General features: G+C 41.3%; 1 protein-coding gene across 5 annotated transcripts in view; it reads left to right on the top strand.

The window, feature by feature from the left end:
- Window positions 1–813: 813 nt before the first annotated feature.
- The window catches only part of LOC131079117 (uncharacterized), a 271,457-nt gene continuing 251,397 nt past the window's right edge, over window positions 814–20,873 (top strand). For 3 of the 5 annotated variants that reach the window (XM_059209757.1, XM_058017017.2, XM_059209756.1), the window contains exon 1: window positions 814–1,212. In XM_059209757.1, the coding sequence (XP_059065740.1) occupies window positions 1,136–1,212 (77 nt within the window). In that variant the 5' untranslated portion in view covers window positions 814–1,135. The remainder of the gene's footprint in view (window positions 1,213–20,873) is intronic. The other 2 variants (XM_058017007.2, XM_058016999.2) reach the window with 2 other exon arrangements.

Below are 20,873 nucleotides of genomic sequence, written 5' to 3'. Positions count from 1 at the left end.
AAATGTTCATGACAATCTAAAACTTGCCTCAAGATTAGAAACTATTGGCAACTATGTGGAGGGGCAAGTCCATAGATTTGGCTCAAATTCATACTTGTAGAAATGTCTAACACTTGTAGATATGATTTGATAATCTATAAAACTTTTCTTTTTGATTCCCTTGATTCACCTCTATTTTCTTTGGCTCCTTTGATATTTGGGACTTACAATATTTAAGATTACTAGGATGAATGCCATAAGTGTTACATTGGGATATGTTCTCTTAGGTTGGCCCTTGAAAAACTAATGAATCATGATTGAAGATAGCAGACAAGGGCCCTCAATTGAGGTATGCATATTTGTTACTCCTAGTCCACCAAATCCAAATGTTTTGCTATTGATTGCTCATTTAATGATTTAGAGGGAGAGAGGACTTGTGGATTCTAGATAATATTGGATGATGATGAATGAATGTTAAGATAACTTTAAATACTAGCACATAAAACCAATTTTCACAAAATGTATACTTAATTGAATTGACTTAAGATAGAAAAATATAAGAAACTAGTTAGTCAAAAATTGAGTTTGAATTTAAAAAATACTTGTAAAGTTATATTTATGATTGTGAAGTTGACCTTACATTTCAAAAATAACCATAAATAAACAAACAACAATACTAAATTATATAATATCTATATCTAAAAATATATAAATAAAATGAACATGATAAAATAAAATAGAAACTAGGTATATTAAATATATAAAAATAAATAAGAATTAGGAAATGAATCCAATTCATACAGTGATGACATAGTTACGCAACTTTCATCATCATCATATGTTTCTTGTAATATACTCTGAAATTAGCTTTCGAGGGACATGCTTTTGCCTCTACCATGGTCTTCAGGTTGCACCTAACATCCAAGTTCGTTGCGTAAAATCAACAATAATAATATAAAGGAAACCAGCGGAGGAGAACAAGGATGATCTAATTTAATAAGGCCAAATCGATCTCATAAATCCTTAGTTTAACAGTGGCGTAGATTGTTGGGGAGAGAAAGGGGGCGATCGGATAAGTTTGGTGGACTGAGCTGAAGAAGATTTAGACTCATTTGGGGTTTTCGAAAGAACGTGAAATGTGAAGCAGAAATCGAAGATGGCAACCAGTATAGAGTCTCGTTTCCATTCCTTGGAGCTGATTGGCAAAGGTTCTTTCGGGGATGTCTTCAAAGGGTATGTATTTGTTTGCTTTGCTTCTCTCAAATCATCAGCATATATTTGAGCTAAAAACATGTTTTGCCCCACACAGAAATCAACCACCAGCTTCACTCATACTATAAATACAAAAATACAAAACTAGCTGCTTGGGAACAATTCATCACGGCACAGGGGTAATCCATAGTTCATTGCCAACAGAAAAGATTTATGCCCTCAGGCCCAGAATTTGACGACATGAAACTATTAGACCAAAGAAGGCCTCATGCCCTGTCTCTAACATTTGCTAAACAACATTATGACAACGTTAATCAAGACCGAAGGTGATGCCTTTACAGCAGCCAGCCCGGCAAGTCCATGGCTTTTTCCCAAGCTCCTCCTCATTTCTTCTTAAGTAGCCAATGCTTGAGCTTGGCCTTTGCCTTGTTTGCTCTCCCACGCTTTTATTTGGCAGCTTTAGGTTTAGATTCAGATGCCATGGCAGGGGTAGGTGGGAGCCTGATGCAATCAGTGGGCAAGAGAGGCATTCATTTCTGATTAGATGGTAAGTAGACTAGTTTGCCACAATTCTGACATTCTTGGTGTGATCCTGCACATAGCCCTAAAACTCCCGACATGGTAAAATCTCTAGCAAGCCTAGATTTTGACTAGGATGAGGTACTCGGCAAATAAAATAAATCACATAAATTTGTAAAATATATTTAAATATTGCATGAGAAGCATCACGAATGAATTTGGAGAACACATAGTGCATTTGATCATGGTAGCATTACTTTGCAAACCAAACTAATGAAATCAAAAGTATAAACAGAATTCAATTACTCTCGATTTAATTTTAGAAAATTTATGGAAACAAAAAATGCTGAAATATTTAAAACAGGTGGGGTATGAAGGCATTAAACCCCAGCGATGTTAAGGAGCAAGCCATTTTTCATAATTTTATTGGTAAATAGATGCGATGTTGTTAAAGAGTTGACAGCACAAGAACGTAAATGTGAAAATGGGGGTCTTTTCTCTTTTCTGCTCACAACCTGTACTTTTCCACTGCAATGTGAGTTTTGGGTTGGATTTGCCGAGTGCTTGCAAATTTCTGGGCAAGTGACCCAATGAATACATGCCTGAAACTTGCTTGTGAGTTTACAGGTCAGTGACCTGGTAAGTACACTTCTAAAACTCGTCTGTGAGTTTACACTTTGCAGGCAAGTAACTCACCAGGCTCATTTGTCTCATGAGTGTGCAAGTTATTCACTGAGTTTTGATGCTATGATCTTGCATTTATGCAGTTGTTTCCTTACATTCTTCAAAGTCCTATTTGCTAGAATGTAATGTCCCCTACTAGATTTAGGACTATTTTAACTATTATTAATCTATTTCAATATACTTATGACTTAAACTAAATTGATTAGGAGACAAATCTATCTTAACATGAATCAAATCTGTGATATTCCATAGTTCAATTAATTTTTTTTAATAAGTGAATTGTTCATCTACTATACTAGATAATTAATTTTATCATACTAGATAATTAATTTTATCATCCATAATTCTTAATGCAAGTGTCAACCTATGTTACTATTTCAGTTCTAAGGAAGAAGAGGATGTCTATGTTACCAAAGCGCTTAGAGACCAAAATACAATAGGCTCCCCCAAAGTTTATGGATCCAAGCCCTTACCCTATCAGGGGCATGCCCTCAAAGTTTACGGGATGCTGATCCTTACTCTATCTTGGGAATCATCCTATTGATTGGATTTAGACTGCCCCTCTTTGGAAACAACTCCATCCCCAACTTTCTTAAATACTGACGGCAGTAACTGTTGATGTTATAGCTAGGTCGGATCCCTTCTAGGGCCGACCTAGCACGTGTATATGACTAATTGGCCCTTGGCCTTAGTCACACCTTATATGCAATAAACACAATGTAACTTGTAACGTGTGGGACTGACCCTATATCAGGAGATAAATATAATACAACTTGTAATGTATGGGGCTGACCCTATATTGGGCGCCAAACTTAAGATATTATGTTGTAATTAAATTGCTCTCCTTGAAAGCCGACCTAGGGTGAATTGGAAGGCTAAAGCACATATATATTCAAAGCATCCATCATGCATAACACACATTCACTTACACAGTGATCTTACACCAGCAGTGATCAGTGAATTACATCCTACTCAGCAGCGAACCTTATCCTAAGGTCAGCGAATATCATTCAAGGTCAGCGAATCATCATTCAAGGTCAGTGAACATCTTCCAAGGACAGCGTACCAATTCCAAGGGACAGCGAATCCATTCAGAGGCAGTGTACACTCCATTATCAGCGAATGGTGTTTATGATCCGTCTTTCTTGATCAGCAGATAAGTACATTGTATTGCTGTGCCCTAGTTTGGTTTCATCTGTGCATATACTGCTGTTCTAAGTGCTTCAAGTGTTGAAGCAGATTTGTAAAGATATCTACTGATTATTGCATAATAAGATCTGAGATTATTGCTGGGTTTTTCACCTCCAAGAGGGAGGTTTTCCTAGGGTATTTTTGGTGTTCCTTGTGTTAATTATTTTGATTCTCTATTATTGTTATCTATATCTAACAGTCTGATCTAAAATTAACATGGTATCAAAGCTAAGGTTGACTCAGTTGTGATCAGACTTTGTGATAGCAGCGCTCCTTCCTCATCCTTTTCATGCCATTTTCCAGCATTCAAGACGGTGTACGGTCTGAAAGTTGAGGACAGACTTGAAGGAGCTTCGAATTTCACTTCATGGAAATTCAGAATCCTTGTCACCCTCGAAGAAAATGATCTTCTGGAGTTTGTGCAAGGAGAGAATCAGCCTGTGCCTGAAGACAAAGATGAATTACTTCGGTTCAAGAAGAATGCTGTCAAAGCCAAGAAGTTTCTGATCGACTCCGTGAAAGATCATCTTGTTCCTATCATCTCCAAGATGTCTTCAGCCAGAGATATGTTCAAGGCTTTGGAAGGCATGTATGAGATCAACAACACAAGTAGAGCACTTGCATTGAGGCAACAACTTCATCAAGTCAAGATGGCAAAGGGAGAATCAGTCATCACCTACTTCATGAAGATTTCAGATTTAAGAGATTAGCTTAGTGCCATTGGAGATGAAGTTGTGGACAAGGATCTTGTCATGCTTGCATTAAATGGTCTTCCTCACTCTTGGGAGCCATTTATCCAAGGCATAAGTGGGAGATCCAAATTTTTCAAGTTTTACCGCCTTCGTGCTAATTGCATTCAAGAGGAATCAAGACTGGCTGCAAGAGGAATCATCAAAAGCTCTCATGGTGAAGACAATCATGTTCTTGATGCCCAGCCCATCAAGAAGAAAGGAGGCTATTGGAAGAAGAACAATTTCAAGAGAAATAGAGACCAAAGGTCTAATCTAGCCCCTGATTCAAAGAAGAAGAAGAAGGATCTTTCATGCATCAAGTGTTTCGGGTGTGACAAGTTCGGTCACTATGCTAGGGACTGCTTATCCCAACCAAAGCAACAAGGAGCAAATATAAATGAAGTTTCAAATCAGAATGATGTTGAAGACTTCCTCTTCATCTCTGCCTTGTCAAGCAATGTTCCTACAGACAGTCATACATGGCTGATTGATAGTGGAGCATCTAGACACATCATCGGCTACCGGGAGCATCTTTTAGACTTGGTGGAGGAGTCCAACCTACATGTGATCATTGGAGATGATGCACGCTATTCTGTAAGAGGTTTTGGTACTACTTCCCTTAACTTAGATTCTGGAATTTCTCTTCACCTCAGTGATATATTGTTTGTGCTGGGAATCAAGAGGAACTTTATCTCCATATCAGCTTTGGAAGATAAAGGTTATCAGTTTGCATTATCTGAGGGAAGAGTTCTTTTCATGGCCTAAGAAGTCCAACATCAAATCAGCTCGTCATTGGGAATGGGTATGAGAGACTATATAAGCTTTCAGCTCGTCCAGTTCAAGCTCTCATTCATGAAGCACTTGAGTCAAGCGAGCTATGGCATATAACACTTGGACATCTTCATTTTTGAGCCCTTCTCACCCTAGAGAAGATGGTTAAAGGTATGCCTAAACTTAGTCATATTCATGATGATACATGTAAAGGTTGTGCTATGGGTAAAAACACTAAGAGTCCATTTCGTCAAAGTGAAAGTAGGTCTAAAGAGAAATTAGCTCTTGTGCATTCTGATTTATGTGGACCTATTTCTATTGCTTCTCCAAGTGGATTCTTGTATTATGTAATCTTCATAGATGACTACTCTAGGAAAACGTGGATTTACTTTCTAAAGTCAAAAGAATTTGATGAAATCCTAGGTAGATTCAAAGAATTTAAGGCCTTAACTGGAAATCTATCTGGGAAAAGAATTAAAGTTTTAAGGTCTGACAATGGAGGTGAATACACCTCGAGTAGTTTTCATGATTTTGGTATTGAGGCAGGAATCAAGAGGGATATTTGTGTTCCCCGGAACCCTCAACAAAATGGGGTTGCAGAAAGAAAGAACAGACCTATAGTTGAGGCTGCGAAAGCTATGATTCATGATCAGGACCTGCAGACTTTTCTTTGGGCCGAAGCATCTAGAACAGCAGTATACATTCAAAATAGATGCCCTCACCATGTATTGAAGGATATGACTCCAGAAGAAGCATTTTTAGGGATCAAACCTGACATCAGCCACTTGAGGATCTTTGGCAGTCCAGCGTATACTCATGTACCCAAAGAGAAGAGAACCAAGTTGGGACCTTCTGGAAAGAGAGGAATTCTTGTGAGTTACAACGAAACCTCCAAAGCATTTAGAATCTACATTCTAGGTCAGAAGTATATTGGGGTTAGTAGAGATGTTACTTTTGAAGAAGATATTGCATTCAAAAAGTCCAAAAGTTTAAATATGGAGATTGACAATGAAGTTCATGATATCCCTCAAAACTTGGATATTGAGATTCAAAGGGAGTCTATAGAACCTGAAAAACATGATGATCCTGCTGAGCCTATGGATCCTACCGATGGGCCTAGAGATATTACTATGAGCAAGAAGAGACCCCTTTGGGCAAGAAACACTGTGCAGGAGGCAGAAAAGTTTGCAGCTCCAAGTGGCACATTCAGAGAAAGTAGGAGACCTCAGAAGTTCTCCAACTATGTTGCATTGATGTGTAATATCATTGGGTTTGAACCTTCCAGCGTTAAAGAGGCCATAAACCAGTAAGCATGGAAGAATGCTATGGATGGAGAATATCAGTCTGTCATCAAGAATGATGTTTGGGATATTGTGCTTAGACTCAAAGGTAAGTTAGTCGTATCTTCCAAATGTTGGTTTAAAATTAAACATGCTGCTGATGGAAGTATTGAGAAATACAAAGCTAGGTTTGTGGCTTCTCTCAAAAGGAAGGCATAGATTATGAGGAAACCTTTGCCTTTGTGGCTCGATATACTTCTGTCAAGACTATCATTGCTATTGCCGTAGCTAAGGGATAGAAGTTACATCAGATGGATGTAAAGACTACTTTTCTAAATGGAGTTATTGAAGAAGAGGTTTACACAGAGCAACCTGAAGGCTTCATGATCCATGAGAGAGAGTCTCATGTATGCAGATTGAAGAAAGCATTATATGGTCTTAAGTAGGCTCCCCGTGCTTGGTATGAAAGAATTGACAAGTACTTGGTAAGCTTAGGTTTCTGTAAGAATGATGCTGATCCAAATATTTACTTCAGGGTATTCAATGGTGAGATGTTAATTCTGGTTTTATATGTTGATGATTTATTTCTGACTGGAGAAGATCACCTCATTATTAGATGTAAGAAAGAACTAACTTCATAATTTGAAATGAAAGATCTAGGTCTTATGCATTTCTTTCTAGGGTTAGAAGTATGGCAAAGACCTAATGAGATTATTCTAACTCAAGGAAAATGTACCATTGATATTTTGAAGAGGTTTGGAATGTTAGATTGTAAATCTATGTCTACTCCTATGGAATCTAACTTGAAGAAGTTGAGTGAATCTGCAGCTAGTTCAAATCTTGTGGATCCTGTTGAGTATCGACAGTTGATTGGATCCTTGATGTATCTAGTTAACACTAGACCTGACATTTGCTATGCAGTGAGTGCTCTCAGTCAGTTTATGTGTGAACCTAGACAGATTCATCTAGTTGCAGCTAAGCATATCTTGAGATACTTGCGTGGCCAAGTTGGATATGGATTGAAGTACTCTTCCAACACAGTACTGAACTTGGCAAGTTATTCTGATTCTGATTGGGTAGGAAGTGTCACTGATGGTAAGAGCACTTCTGGAGTTTGCTTCAGCTTGTGATCCGCTATGATTTCCTGGTGTAGCAGGAAACAATCTTCAGTGTCATTGAGTACTGTAGAAGCAGAATACATTGCAACATGTGTGGCAGCTAGAGAAGCAGTGTGGCTTCAAAAACTTCTTGCAGGATTGTTTGGACAAACCTTGGGAGCCTACATTTTTCCATAGTGATAACCAGAGTTGTGTGAAGCTTTTTGCCAATTCAGTATTTCATGATAGAACAAAGCATGTGGAAATTCAGTATCACTATATCAGGGATATGGTGCAAAGGAGTGCTGTTAAGCTGAAGTACATCAACATTGATGAGCAAACAACAGATGTTCTCACCAAGCCTCTTGCTCGGGTGAAGTTTGCATACTTTCGAGATAAGTTTGGAGTTGTGGAGAATGAAGCTCTAGCTGAGAGGGAGTCTCAACATCAGTTATACATTGAGATGTATCTCCCACCCTCTGTGAGTAGTCATGGTGGAACCACCCTTTGCAAGTAGGCATGGTGGTAATGCACTCTTCTCTGGGAGAAGTTGAGGTGAAAGCCCCCTTCCACCCTCTGCGAGCAGGCATGGTGGATCCACCCTCGGCGAGTAGGTATGGTGGACGTCATGGAAGAAATTCCATGATCTAGCACTAGTGTTTATTCACCTTCCGGGAGTAGCTATGGTGAACGTCATGTTGAGATGACGACATCACGATTGTGTGATGGGCGCTTGTGTTCATTTGTTTTCCATCCATGGGTGTAGCCATGATGGATCCACCCTCTGGGAGTAGCCATGGTGGTTGTCACTATGTGATTCAGATCTTGGGAAGGTCTGCTCCCTAGCTAAGAGGAAGTGTTGATGTCATAGCTAGGTCAGATCCCTTCTAGGGTCGACCTAGCAGGTGTATGTGACTAATTGGCCTTTGGCCTTAGTCACGCCTTATATGCAATAAACACAATGTAACTTGTAACGTGTGGGACTGACTCTATATCAGGAGATAAATATAATACAACTTGTAATGTATGGGGCTGACCCTATATTGGGCGCCAAACTTAAGATATTATGTTGTAATTAAATTGCTCTCCTTGAAAGCCGACCTAGGGTGAATTGGAAGGCTAAAGCACATATATATTCAAAGCATCCATCATGCATAACACACATTCACTTACACAGCGATCTTACACCAGCAGTGACCAGCGAATTACATCCTTATCAGCAGCGAACCTTATCCTAAGGTCAGCGAATCACCATTCAAGGTCAGCGAACATCTTCCAAGGACAGCGTACCAATTCCAAGGGACAGCGAATCCATTCAGAGGCAGCGTACACTCCATTATCAGCAAATGGTGTTTATGACCCGTCTTTCTTGATCAGCAGATAAGTACATTGTACTTCTGTGCCCTAGTTTGGTTTCATTTGTGCATATACTGTTGTTCTAAGTGCTTCAAGTGTTGAAGCAGATTTGTAAAGATATCTACTGATTATTGCATAATAAGATCTGAGATTATTGCTGGGTTTTTCAGCTCCAAGTGGGAGGTTTTCGTAGGGTATTTTTGGTGTTCCTTGTGTTTATTATTTTGATTTTCTGTTATTGCTATCTATATCTAACAGTCTGATCTAAAATTAATAGTAACAAGCATTAGACTATAAGTATACTAACTTCTCATGTATTATGATTGCATATGAAATTAAGTATGACTGTCATACATATTGTAGTCCATAGTAATATTACTATTAAATTCAGCATAAGAACATTATCAGGCTTCATATATTAAGCACATTCCTATGCATACCACCAAGAACAAGGATGTTACTGCCTGTAACTTAATAACAAATCTGATCTGATCGATGGTGATTGTCAGTGATGCAACCCGACTTTCTTTTATGAGCATTGACTTGTTGTGACCTAATCACAAATCACCCCATTCCAAATGGGGACCCCCTACATTTTTGGTCCACTTGGACTTTTGGTTGTGGTTTTTTGGGTTGTTTGGTAGTAGTCCCTTCAATCTCCTCAGATCCTCAAGTGTTTTGGCGAATTTTGGTCAATTTTGCAAGTGTTTTGAGTAAATTTGGCCAAGTCTGGAGCTTGTATTGTCTATTTTAGGGTTTTTACCCTTCAAACTTAGAATTGAGGTCAGTAACCTAGGGTTTTGTGAAATTTGAACGAAGCAATGAAGTAAGAACCCTTCAAGGAAGCTACCAATGAAATTTGAGCAAATTCTGAGGACTTCTTATTTTTAGTAACTTTCATTGCCTCCTTAGATTGGCCTATTTTTGTGTTTAAACAAACTTACTATTTTTAGCAGTGTCTATTTTTAGTAAATTTCCTTGTGCCACGGTTTGCCCTAATTTGATGTTTGGAAGAACTTACTATTTTTTAGTAAGTCTATTTTTGTCATTTGGTAGGACATTGACGATAGAGCATTCCTGAAAATCCAGGTTCTAAATCCGGAAATGTTGAAAAAGTAGGCAGATGATTAGAAATTTGGCTAAGTCTAGAATCCTTTCCTGAAATGGCAAAGGCATGAAAATCTATTCTAAGGCATGATAGGATTTATCCTTCATTGAGATTTACTTTTCTATCCCAAAATAACACTTAAGACTAGAAAGTTGGCGCATTTCATGAGGCAAGAAGGATTTTCCAAAATCCTTTGAAATTCCTGCACCTCCACCAAAGTGCGCTCCAAGACAAGGATGGGCGCTAAAATCAAGTTAAGGAGGAAATTTCCTCGTGGAGGAAATTCCTCCATCATCACCAAAGTTCACTCTAGATGGGTGTTTGGGTGCTAAAACTAAGTTAAGGAGGAATTTTCCTTTTCAAGGAAATCCCCCCACCTCTTCTAAAATGTGCTCTAGGCAGGTGGTTGAGTGCTAATAACATGACAAGGAGGAATTTTCCTCTTGGGTCAAATTCCTCCACCACATCAAAATTGCGCCCAAGGTTGGAGAGAGAGCGTGGGTTCCAGGACATGGATGATTTTTCATCCGTAACATAATTCCTCCACTGTAGCAAAATTGCACCCAAGTCTAGGAGGAGGGCACCAAAACAAGGATAAGGAGGATTTTTCCTCCCAACTCAGAATTCCTCCTCTGCCAATAGAATGCGCCCAAGATTGGCAAAGCTCCAGAACGAGAAAATTGGCTAAGTATGAAAGATTTCTCTCTCCAAAACTCCAAACATTCTCTTTTTAAGAGAAATGTCTTTTTGGACACATATGGGGGATATATTTAAGGCGGATGGAGATTATTATTTCAGTGTGATGTGAGGATGTGTGAATTATATTGAGATTATAATTCAGAGAATAGGAGAGTTTTTGAGTGTTTGGGGATGTATATGTGCCTTGAAGGTTGATAATTACATACACTTGGAAATAAAGGGCTGCAAGTGAATATATTGGATCAGATTTGAGAAAATACATATGTATTTATAAGGAAGGGATAAGAGGTGAATTCTGCAAATTTATAAGAAGATTTTGAAGAAGTCATTTATAAGAAGATTTGCACATATGTATTTATAAGAGGTGAACTCAGGATCCTTGGTGTCAAACCTCTCAATCAACCGCTCTGTAAACTCTACATAAGAAGTAATCTGCCCATGTCCCATAGTAACCATACTGTGGTGCCACCACTCATGAGCAACTCCATCGAGGTATATAGAAACATACTTAATAGCTTCCTCCTTAGTCATAGGATTCAACTGTAAATAAGTGTCCACCTTTTCGACCCATGCACGTGCTGTAGTCTTACCAGAAGCATCAAAATAAGGTAAAGACAACTTTCCCACTTTTTTCCCTAACTCATAATTCTGGTTCCTATCACCTGCACGAGGTATGTGTCTTATCCTCACATCAATATAGTCCCGAAGAGTTATAGCTGCCTGAAAATCTGGGCCACCACTCTCCCAATCTCTCTGAAACTGATCCTGTAGGTCTACAATCTGCGGTTCAACTGCTGGCTGAACTGGAACTCTAGGTGTAAAGGTGGGTATAAGAGGTCTAGAACTCGCTGTCCTAGTGGGCTGCGCTACATGTCCAAAATTATCTGCCATCTGTCCTCCCCCATTTCCGTTGTTCCCACCATTTTGACCATTATTCCCCCCTCGCTGATTATTTACTCCTCCTTGCTGATTATTTACTCCACCTTGTTGATTATTCCCAGCATTACCACCACCAAGGTTATTCACATTTAAAGCTATCTGTCTAGCTATCATTTGTGTCAATAAATCCAACCGCTGATTCTGCTGTTGAGCCCTCTGTTCTGCTAGTTGCTGACCCTGTACTAGAGTGTCTAAAAGCTGTAAGAACCTCTCTTCACCTGGGTCTCTTCTCTCACCCATATTTTCAGCTGGCTGTTCACCTGTATGATCGTTATCCATTGGATAAACAGGAATCTTTGGACCTCCTTGTTCTGCTGTACTTGTATTCAATAATGCTCTTCTTCGAGTGTTGTAGTGATGTGTATAAGGATGCTGCCAAGGCCTTGACATATCACTGATCAATCATGTTTTTACAAAGAACCCCTTTAGGATGGCAGGATTCTAAGCTCTGATACCACTGTAATAGGCTGCCTTATTTGTCAATTCCGTAATCAAACTAGCTGAAGGTATTTTGTCAAACAGTTGGTTGACAATTGAACAAGGTCTGATTCAATGTTTTGCTGGAATCTGGTGCATTGTGATTGTTTGTTTTGTTTCAAAATGCTCACATTCAAGGGTCACATGACAATCATAACACTTGCATTTAACATTCAAACTGAGAACTTTAATATGAAACTTAATCACTGTTATGCTATCCAAAATTAATGTCACAAATTCACTACAAATCAAACTTTCAAAGTGATCTCAAATTTTCCTTAAACTAGCATCTAGATATAAGTTCGAATATATGGAACCTGGATCCTAAAGCTCTGCAACCATTTTAGTTTATTGTGTTGTTGCCCAGTCTGCAGCTATAGACACTTATTCACGTCCAGCCAAGGTTCCACGTTCAATTAACAATAGTTAGTACCCAGTCTCAAGTTCAACACCCAACTGCTGATGGATTGCCCGGCCTTGGTTTCCCGTCTAGCTCCAACAGTAATCGATCAGTCAAGTGTGCTGCGATAGCTGCAAGAAAGTTTCCCAGCCAATAGGGGAGATGACAGTTGGGGTGTGTTGACGTTTTAGCCTAAGCTGGAAGATATCGAGCTGCTGTTCGAGCCTAGTCACTATGTCCCTGCTCACCAAGTCTTCTAATCCCAAATATTTCTCTAGGCACTGATTTCTTAACTTCAAACACGTGCCAAGGATGAAGTTCGAATTGCTGTACCTATGACCTGCGGCTATGAAATGTATGGCGGCAAGGAAGAATAGTTGGCGAGTTGCTAACCTGAGGTATATCGAACTGCAGTAATGCCAAATCCCACGTCCCTTACTTCCAATACTTTAAAATCAGAAACACTCCCAGTTGCTGCCTTCATTCTTGGGCCACGTTGGCTACTACTGGATATTCATCAAAGGCTTTGCACAAGTCTCCTGGCCTCTAGATAAGCTGACAAGGAAGGGAGAGCCGTTTGTGTGGGGTGCGGAGCAGGAAGAATCCTTCAAGGAATTGAAAGATCGGCTAGTGAGTGCACCAATACTGGTATACCCGTATTGGAATAAGGAGTTTCATGTACACGTCGATGCCTCCAACTTTGCAATTGGTGCTACCCTCGCGCAGGTAGGGACACAAGGACTGGACCATTCCTTTTTCTTCGCCAGCCGACTCCTGTCAAGGGCTGAACAGAACTACAAAACAACAGAGCGGGAGGCACTAGGGATGGTGTACGCTGTACAAAAGTTCCGACACTACCTGTTGGCTACGCCGTTCACATTTTATGTGGACCATCAGGCACTAATGTACCTGACAAATAAACCAATCATCCAAGGTAGGGTAAGTAGATGGCTATTGCTCTTGCAGGAGTTTACCTTCACCATTATTGTACGACCAGGAAAGTCCCATGTAATAGCTGACCAACTGTCGAGGATCAGATTAGGGGAACCAGCCGAAGGGGTGAACGAGGAATTTCTAGATGCACACTTATTCTAGATTGCAATACTACCATCCTGGTACGAAAAGATTGGCCGGTACCTCTCTACCTCCACATTTCCAAGGGAGATGCCGCTAGGGGAATGGAGGAAGCTGGCACTGAAGAGTAAGACCTTCCAACTAATCAATGGGCTGCTATACAAAATGGGTCCCGACCAAATCTTGAGGAGATGTGTTATGGAGGAGGAAATTCCTGGTGTGTTGAAGGAAGCACACGACGGGTTAGCAGGCGGACATATAGGACCGGATGCGACTGCCAGGAAAGTACTTTTGGTTGGCCTATGGTGGCCAACTCTACACACCGACGTCCGAGAGTGGGTGATCGGGTGTGATACTTGCCAGCGTGCGGGAAAACCACTGAAGAGGGATTTCATGCCCCTCTTTCCTTCGCAGCCGCAAGAGTTATTCGAACGTTGGGGTCTAGACTTTGTGGGACCTTTTAAGCCGAGTAGCATGCATAGGTGCAAATATATTGTAGTAGCTACGAAATACCTCACCAAGTGGGCAGAAGCGAGGGCCTTGCCGGATAACACGACTCTAAGTACGACACGGTTCTTGTATGAACAGATCGTCACGAGGTATGAGATACCCCTTCAAATCATGAGTGACAGGGGAGTGCACTTTGTCAACCTATAAATTCGTACCATGACTGTATAATTCAAAATCTTTAACAATCTCTCTAGTCCGTACTACACCCAAGCTAATGGGCAGGCAGAAGCAACCAACAAGGTGTTGGTGTCAATAATTTACAAGTCATGTGGGGTGGAGTAGGAAGACTGGGAGGAAAGGCTACCAGCCGTAATATGGGCTTACTGCACAACGTACAAAGTCACTATGGGGCATACCCCGTTCCAGCTCATGTATGGGCAGGAGGCAGTAGTACCAACAGAGTCTACTGTACCTAGCCTGCGGGTGGCGGTGGAGAATAGACTCGGCGATAAAGAGAGCTTGAGTGCAAGGCTTGGCAGCTTGATAAAACTGGATGAACGGAGAATAATGGCACAATGGGCAACGGAGGTGGCGCAACGCTAACGGAAGTGTTGGCATGACCAACACCTACCCAACACCTACGGCGGGTCAACTTCCGGTTGGGGCGGTTAGTTTTGAAGTATAACGGCTGGAATGAACTTCGACCAGGGAAATTTAAAGTGCGATGGCTTGGACCCTATAAGATCAGAGAGGTTAGGGAAAACGAGGCGGTGAAGCTCTCGACTTTGGACAACAATCCAATCAGGGACCCAGTGAATGGGTCTAAGCTGAAAATCTACAAAGAACGGAATAAACCTGTAATTGAGATTAACATGCTGGGATACGCTACCAAAGGGCACTGGACCATTGGCTAGAGCAAGGAAGTTGAAGAAGACTCGGTGGTAAAAGAACCCTACCGGAGAGATGAAGACTGGGCGAAGCCTTTTGCGGCCATGGAAGAACAACTTGTACCGGAACCGGTGGAAGGTGTGGCAGTTCCCAGTATCCACAAGCACCTCACAAATGCATATTTTGGGGACCTAGCTGTGTGGGTGCGGGTTTCAGGACATTGGAAGAAGAGGGCCCCATACGAAGGACTTCAGGAAGGGCACGTAGCATATGATATTGATGAAAAAGCGGAAGCCCGAGGACAGTGGAGAATGCAAATAAAGAGGAGAAACCGGTAGACTTGGAGGAGGAGCTTGACTTAGAGGTATATGGGGCAACCCTAGGTCCCTGTTTAAAAATGGTGCTGAAAACAGAAGATCTATTTGTCATTGCCTCCCTGCCTGGCGAAGCAAAGGCGAACCCAATTCATTGTACCGAGTGATCCCTAACCCCGCGGGACCACCAGAGGTTGATAGAGAGAAAGTAAAATGGTACCAACAGTACGGGGGTCGCTACATAAACGGTCGATATAAGGGGATGGGACCCGCTCCGTTTGTTGACAAGATATGGGACGTGGAGTATGTAGGGACAGTGCACAAGAATGTTATAAGAGACTTCTGCATGTCTGTATGTGGTTGCACGATTCAGAGATAAAAATGAAGACTCAGAATGATCCCTCAGGAATGAAGAGGAACAACAGTGGGGATGAGGACACCGACTAGGAACCAAACAAAAAATGGAAGGAAGACAAGACATGTAACAAGGGAAGAGCGAAGAAGAAGCATAGCACCCGACCAACAAAGAGAAAACGAAGGGGGCGGAAAGATCATTCAGCAGCAGTGTTAGAAACAATAAACTGGCCAATGGACCCCAAAGGACCATTTAAAAGGCACAACCTGACCAAGAGATACCTTGGTAAACTGAAGGTACGGGGAATTACATTTAAAAAGCGTTGTCAAATAAAGGAAGTAAAACAACTGTTAAGAAAGGGGTATTAAAAGTTAGGGAAGGGAAATATATGGAGAGGAGAAAAAGGTCAGGGTCAGCTAGTGTTAAAAAATTAAAATGCCAGGCAAAAATAAGGGAAATAAGTAAGGAAAAAATCCGACTGGTAAGAAGACAATTATTTTGCAAAAATTAATAAAGTATTTGAGCCTAATCCTAACCCTGAAAAGAGCGAATGATTATAAAAACCCTCCATAGGTTCATTTTTACATAACACACAGTCAAGATTGTATGAGTAACAACAAAAGGGGCAAGAAACGGGAAGTGAATCTAGAAGGAGGTGCAGCAAGGGAAAATCCGTACTGCGTACGGATTACAACAACCAAGAGCAGACGAAGTAAACCGTATGGCATGACAGGTAACCCATACGGCGCGACAAGTAAACTGTACGACATAGCAGGTGAAGCGTACGAAGCAGCCACTCAAGGCTTGCCGTACTACAAGGCCGTACGATCCACGCAAGTGTACCTGGAGGTGCATCCGTATTGTGGGTTCGTATGACATCAGGGAAAGCCGTACGGAAGAGAGGTGCCGTACGACAGACATGACGCGCAAATTGGAAATCTGTACGGGAAGAGGGGGCCGTACGACGAAGACATTCAGTACCTGCACGACCGTACAGACAAGAAAAGTACGAACGACAAGGGAGAAAAAATGCTGTACGAAGGAGATCACACATTGTACGGACAACGTATGGAATTAAAGACAGAGGATAGTGTGATCCGTATGGTATTCCATACAACTGCACTACAGGAGGAATTCCTTACCATCCCTACAGAGCTGAATAAGAGTTGGCGTGCATCAGACAGGTCGTACGGACAGGATAAGGTATAAAAACCCGTCAATACGTTAGAGAAGTGGCATTTGATTTAATGGTTCGTACCAATTGACGAGCCACACTGTCGGACGGTTATAATAACGATCAGGACGGGATAGAGGCAAGAGAACAAAGCAAAGCATTTACAGTACAACCATGACTGCCACAGAGCCGACCAACAACAACAAGAAGGTCAGAACCAGGCCAAAGGTTCAGAGGGAGTCACGATAGAGAATGTAGCATTTGAGAGCGTGATCGGCAGCGAATGCCGTACCTGGTGGGAAGAAACCCCTCCGGACCATGTAATAAAGGATTCTCTCAGGAAGGCCTAGGTAGACCACGCCATCCAAATGCCCACATTTAGCATCAAGGATTTTGAGCTAGTTCTGCGGACCATGGTGTCCGGATACAACCCGCAGGAACAAGCTTCCGTCATTTAGTTTCAGGGGTGCACGGTGTGAGTTTCTTTTAAACCAGAGGACTTCAGGAGGGTATTTGGTATACCCGAGAAGGGGGCATCTGTGACCAAACCAACTAAAAAACTCACCAAGGAAAAAAAGAAATGGTTGATGGATTTGGTATGCAGGGATGATCTCGCAGAGGAATAGTGGAAGAGTGCCTAGTCTGACGATAGGTGGGTGAAGTGTGCGTTTATTGCACCAGGAGAATGGAGAATGCTAATGGACCTGGTAAAAAGTCGCCTTACAGGAGCCAGTCGCGCATCCGACATAACTGTTTGGATGATAGGGTTAGTGAACGAGATTAAGTGTGGGAAAGTATACAATTGGGGGCAACTCTCGGCGGAAAGATTCCATGACTTTCTCAAACTGGAACACAGACATTCTACATGTGCCATCATGCCATCAACCTGTTCCTGGACGTCGTATGCCTTCAAGTACCACCTAAAATGTGGGGAACCTTCGAACCGCGCGGACGGGTGGAACCAAATAAACCTACCATGTACTACTATACCCACCCGGACACACTAGGTGACACCGCGCAACCGACCAGAAAGAGAAGAAAACTGGACGCATCCATAGAGGTCGAAGACGTCAGCAACGTAGAGGATTCGGAGGAGGAAGTGGAAGAAACTGAGGAGCAAGAAAGTGGTGATGAGGGGTTCCATATGGCAAGACACATAGCTGCAAAGGATGAAGGGGAAGCAGAGTCGTAGCAGCAGGAAGAGGAGGAAGAGGAGGATCAACACGGAGGGTTACGGGCACAATGGAAGAGTACGAGGGTAAAGTTCACACCTTCGAAATTATCCTCGGCACACTTGGTATCGTAGGAAGTGCTTACGGTGGCCAGCCCCGTGGGAGACGCACGACCAGTAGGGGTCCTGTTCCGAAAAATCAACGAAGGGGAACTACTAGCATAGCGGCGGGTATCATTACCACAAATCAGCTTGGCTGTACTTGCAGCAGAAGCCACAGAGGGTACCAGTACGGTAGACCAGACAGTGGCAGGAGAGGCTGTACTAGGAAAAGACATACCGACGGAGCAGGGAATTGGTACGACAGGCTCAGGTTTTGGTACGACAGACATTGGTACGGTACCAACAGTTATTGGTACAACATCAACAAGTATTGGTACGGTACCAATAGGTATAGGTACAGTGTCAACAGGTAGTAGTATGGTTCCAACAGGTATTGGTACGGTTCCAACAGGTACTGGTACAGTCCCAACAGGTACTTGTACAACCTCAATAGGTACCGATACGACTTCAACAAGTATTGGAACGACTTCAGCAGGTATTGGTACAGTCCCAGCATGTATTGGTACAACTCCAACAGGCTAAGTCACCAGGTTTGGCCGAATTTCAACCTTGAAGTTCGAAATTCGCCGAACTTGAAACATTTTATAAAAACCCAAAAAAATTCGATTAAATTCAAATAAAAATTTAGGGATGACGTGTTTGCCGAAAAGCGTTTTTTCCAAAGTTACCCCGAGTTTCCGGGACGGCAAATTTTTTTGCCAAAGTTGGGGACGGCAGGGGATGGCAAAGGGGACGGCTATATAAAATATAGGAAAAATTTAAAATATATAGGAAAATTTCAAAATTCTAAATGTTCATATGAAAACATGGATAAAGCATGCATATATACATTATATATTCATATGAAAACATGGATATAGCATGTGTATGATACTATGAAAAGCTGAAAACATTTTAGAATGTAAATTCTGAACATACAACATTGTTAATACTCAATAGACAATATCAATATGGAATTATGCATTCATAAATCAGAATTTCAGTTCATTCACATTGTCAATATGCATATCATAATAGATATTAAACTTTAAAGAAATAACATACAAAATGTCAAAATGCCCAAAGGCTACACTGCTGCTATATAGTTGCATTGTCAATTACAATATGAAAATCAAAATAGTACTCAGTAAAACTAAATACAAAAAAGCAAAGTATAATGCTGCCCCTAAACTGCTTCTCCTAACATTGCATCAAAATTAGAGTCCTCTGAGTCGCTCCCACTGTCATGGTCTACGTCCACCTCATCCAATGGAATCCCAACCAATCCCTGTGTTGTCTCCTCCTCATCAACCTGGGCCACATCTTCGGGATCAACATCCCATCGCAAAGTTGGAGTCTGACGATCCTGAAGTCGAAGAGCACTATGCACAGCTACTAGCTTCTCCGCTCGTCTAGAGGTAAGTCTATTCCTCTTGATAGAGTGGATAAAGCCATATGTGGACCAATTCCTCTCTGCAGCAGAGGAACTAGCAACCTGTGAAAGTAGGCGAGTGGCAAGCGATTTCAATTGTGGTGTATCCCTCCCATGCCATGTCCACCATCCAATAGGGTCTTTTTGGGCTAATATGGCTATGTCCAACCTCGCCTGTGGTTTACTCAGTGTAGGACCACGAAGATTTGTGAAGTCAAGGAATTGTGCATGAAGTATGGAAGCCTGCTCCTCTGTATATATCTTATCAATTGCCCGTGTGAACCTATCTAAAACCTCATCATCATCACATGGAAGCACCCTTCCATCCCTTGGTGCATACCATTTGGGATTCAATGCATAGGCTGCCATATGAAGCGGGGTGTTCATTATGTTCCACCTTCGTGTCACAATGGGCCTGATATGCTGCTCATAGAACTCCAAAGTAGGATCCTTATCCTAAATTGTTTGCTTAATCTTCCCAAGCATACTGTCAAATGTCTCATATATCTCTTCAAGACTAGGAGAGTCTCTATTAGCATATCTGATGACATCTACAATAGGAGAGATGATAGAGCAAAGGTATCTGCAAGTGCAAAGTTCAAAATATTAAAACTAGAATATGAAAATCAGCAATCTAATTTTTATTTTTTAAAACAATCAGCAATTTAATAATAAAATCAGCAATGTCTTACCTCACAATGGACCACCAATTGTCATCAAGGATCTTTTGTTTGGTAGATTTTCCTTCAGTAGAGTTTGATTCCCGCCATCTAGTCCACTCAGGATTCACCACCATCAACTGTAGAGGATCATGCACCTCAAGCATCCTCTCCAACAAGATGAAGTAACTAGCATATCTATATTCATTAAAATTAAAAATAAAATAAAATAAGTGGCATATCTATATTTTATTCAAAGAGAATTAAAATACAAAATTGGAAGTTTGATACAATATTAAGAGGCATTAGCACACCTTGTTTCAATGGGTTTGAGGAACTCCTTCTTTGAAAATGATCTAAAGAGAGCAAGTGAGGTGTGGTGGTTGCAAATGAACATTTGAATGTCTCTAGCTTCTACCACCGCATGCTTCACCCAATCTATTTTTTCTATGTCTTTCAATGCATTGTTTAATGCATGAACACAACACGGGGTCCAAAAGATGTGCTTGTAAGCACCCTCCACCATCAAACCTGCTGATTTACACACACTTGCTGAATCAGTGATCACCCGTACAACATTAGCTGCCCCAACCTCCTCTATGGCATCTCTCAAAATGCTAAACTGGAACTTTGCATCCTTACGCTTCCCTGAACAATCCACAACTTTTAGAAAATAAGAACCAACAGGGCATGTGACAATGATATTGATGAGTGGACGATGTCTAACATCAGTCCACCCATCACTCACAATAGAGCAACTAGTCCTCATCCAAGTTTGTTTCATATCCTCCATTAACACATTAATCTTGGA

The sequence above is a fragment of the Cryptomeria japonica genome, chromosome 8, assembly GCF_030272615.1.
Source record: "Cryptomeria japonica chromosome 8, Sugi_1.0, whole genome shotgun sequence".
Lineage (NCBI taxonomy): Eukaryota > Viridiplantae > Streptophyta > Pinopsida > Cupressales > Cupressaceae > Cryptomeria > Cryptomeria japonica.
This window is presented reverse-complemented; position numbering and strand designations above follow the sequence as displayed.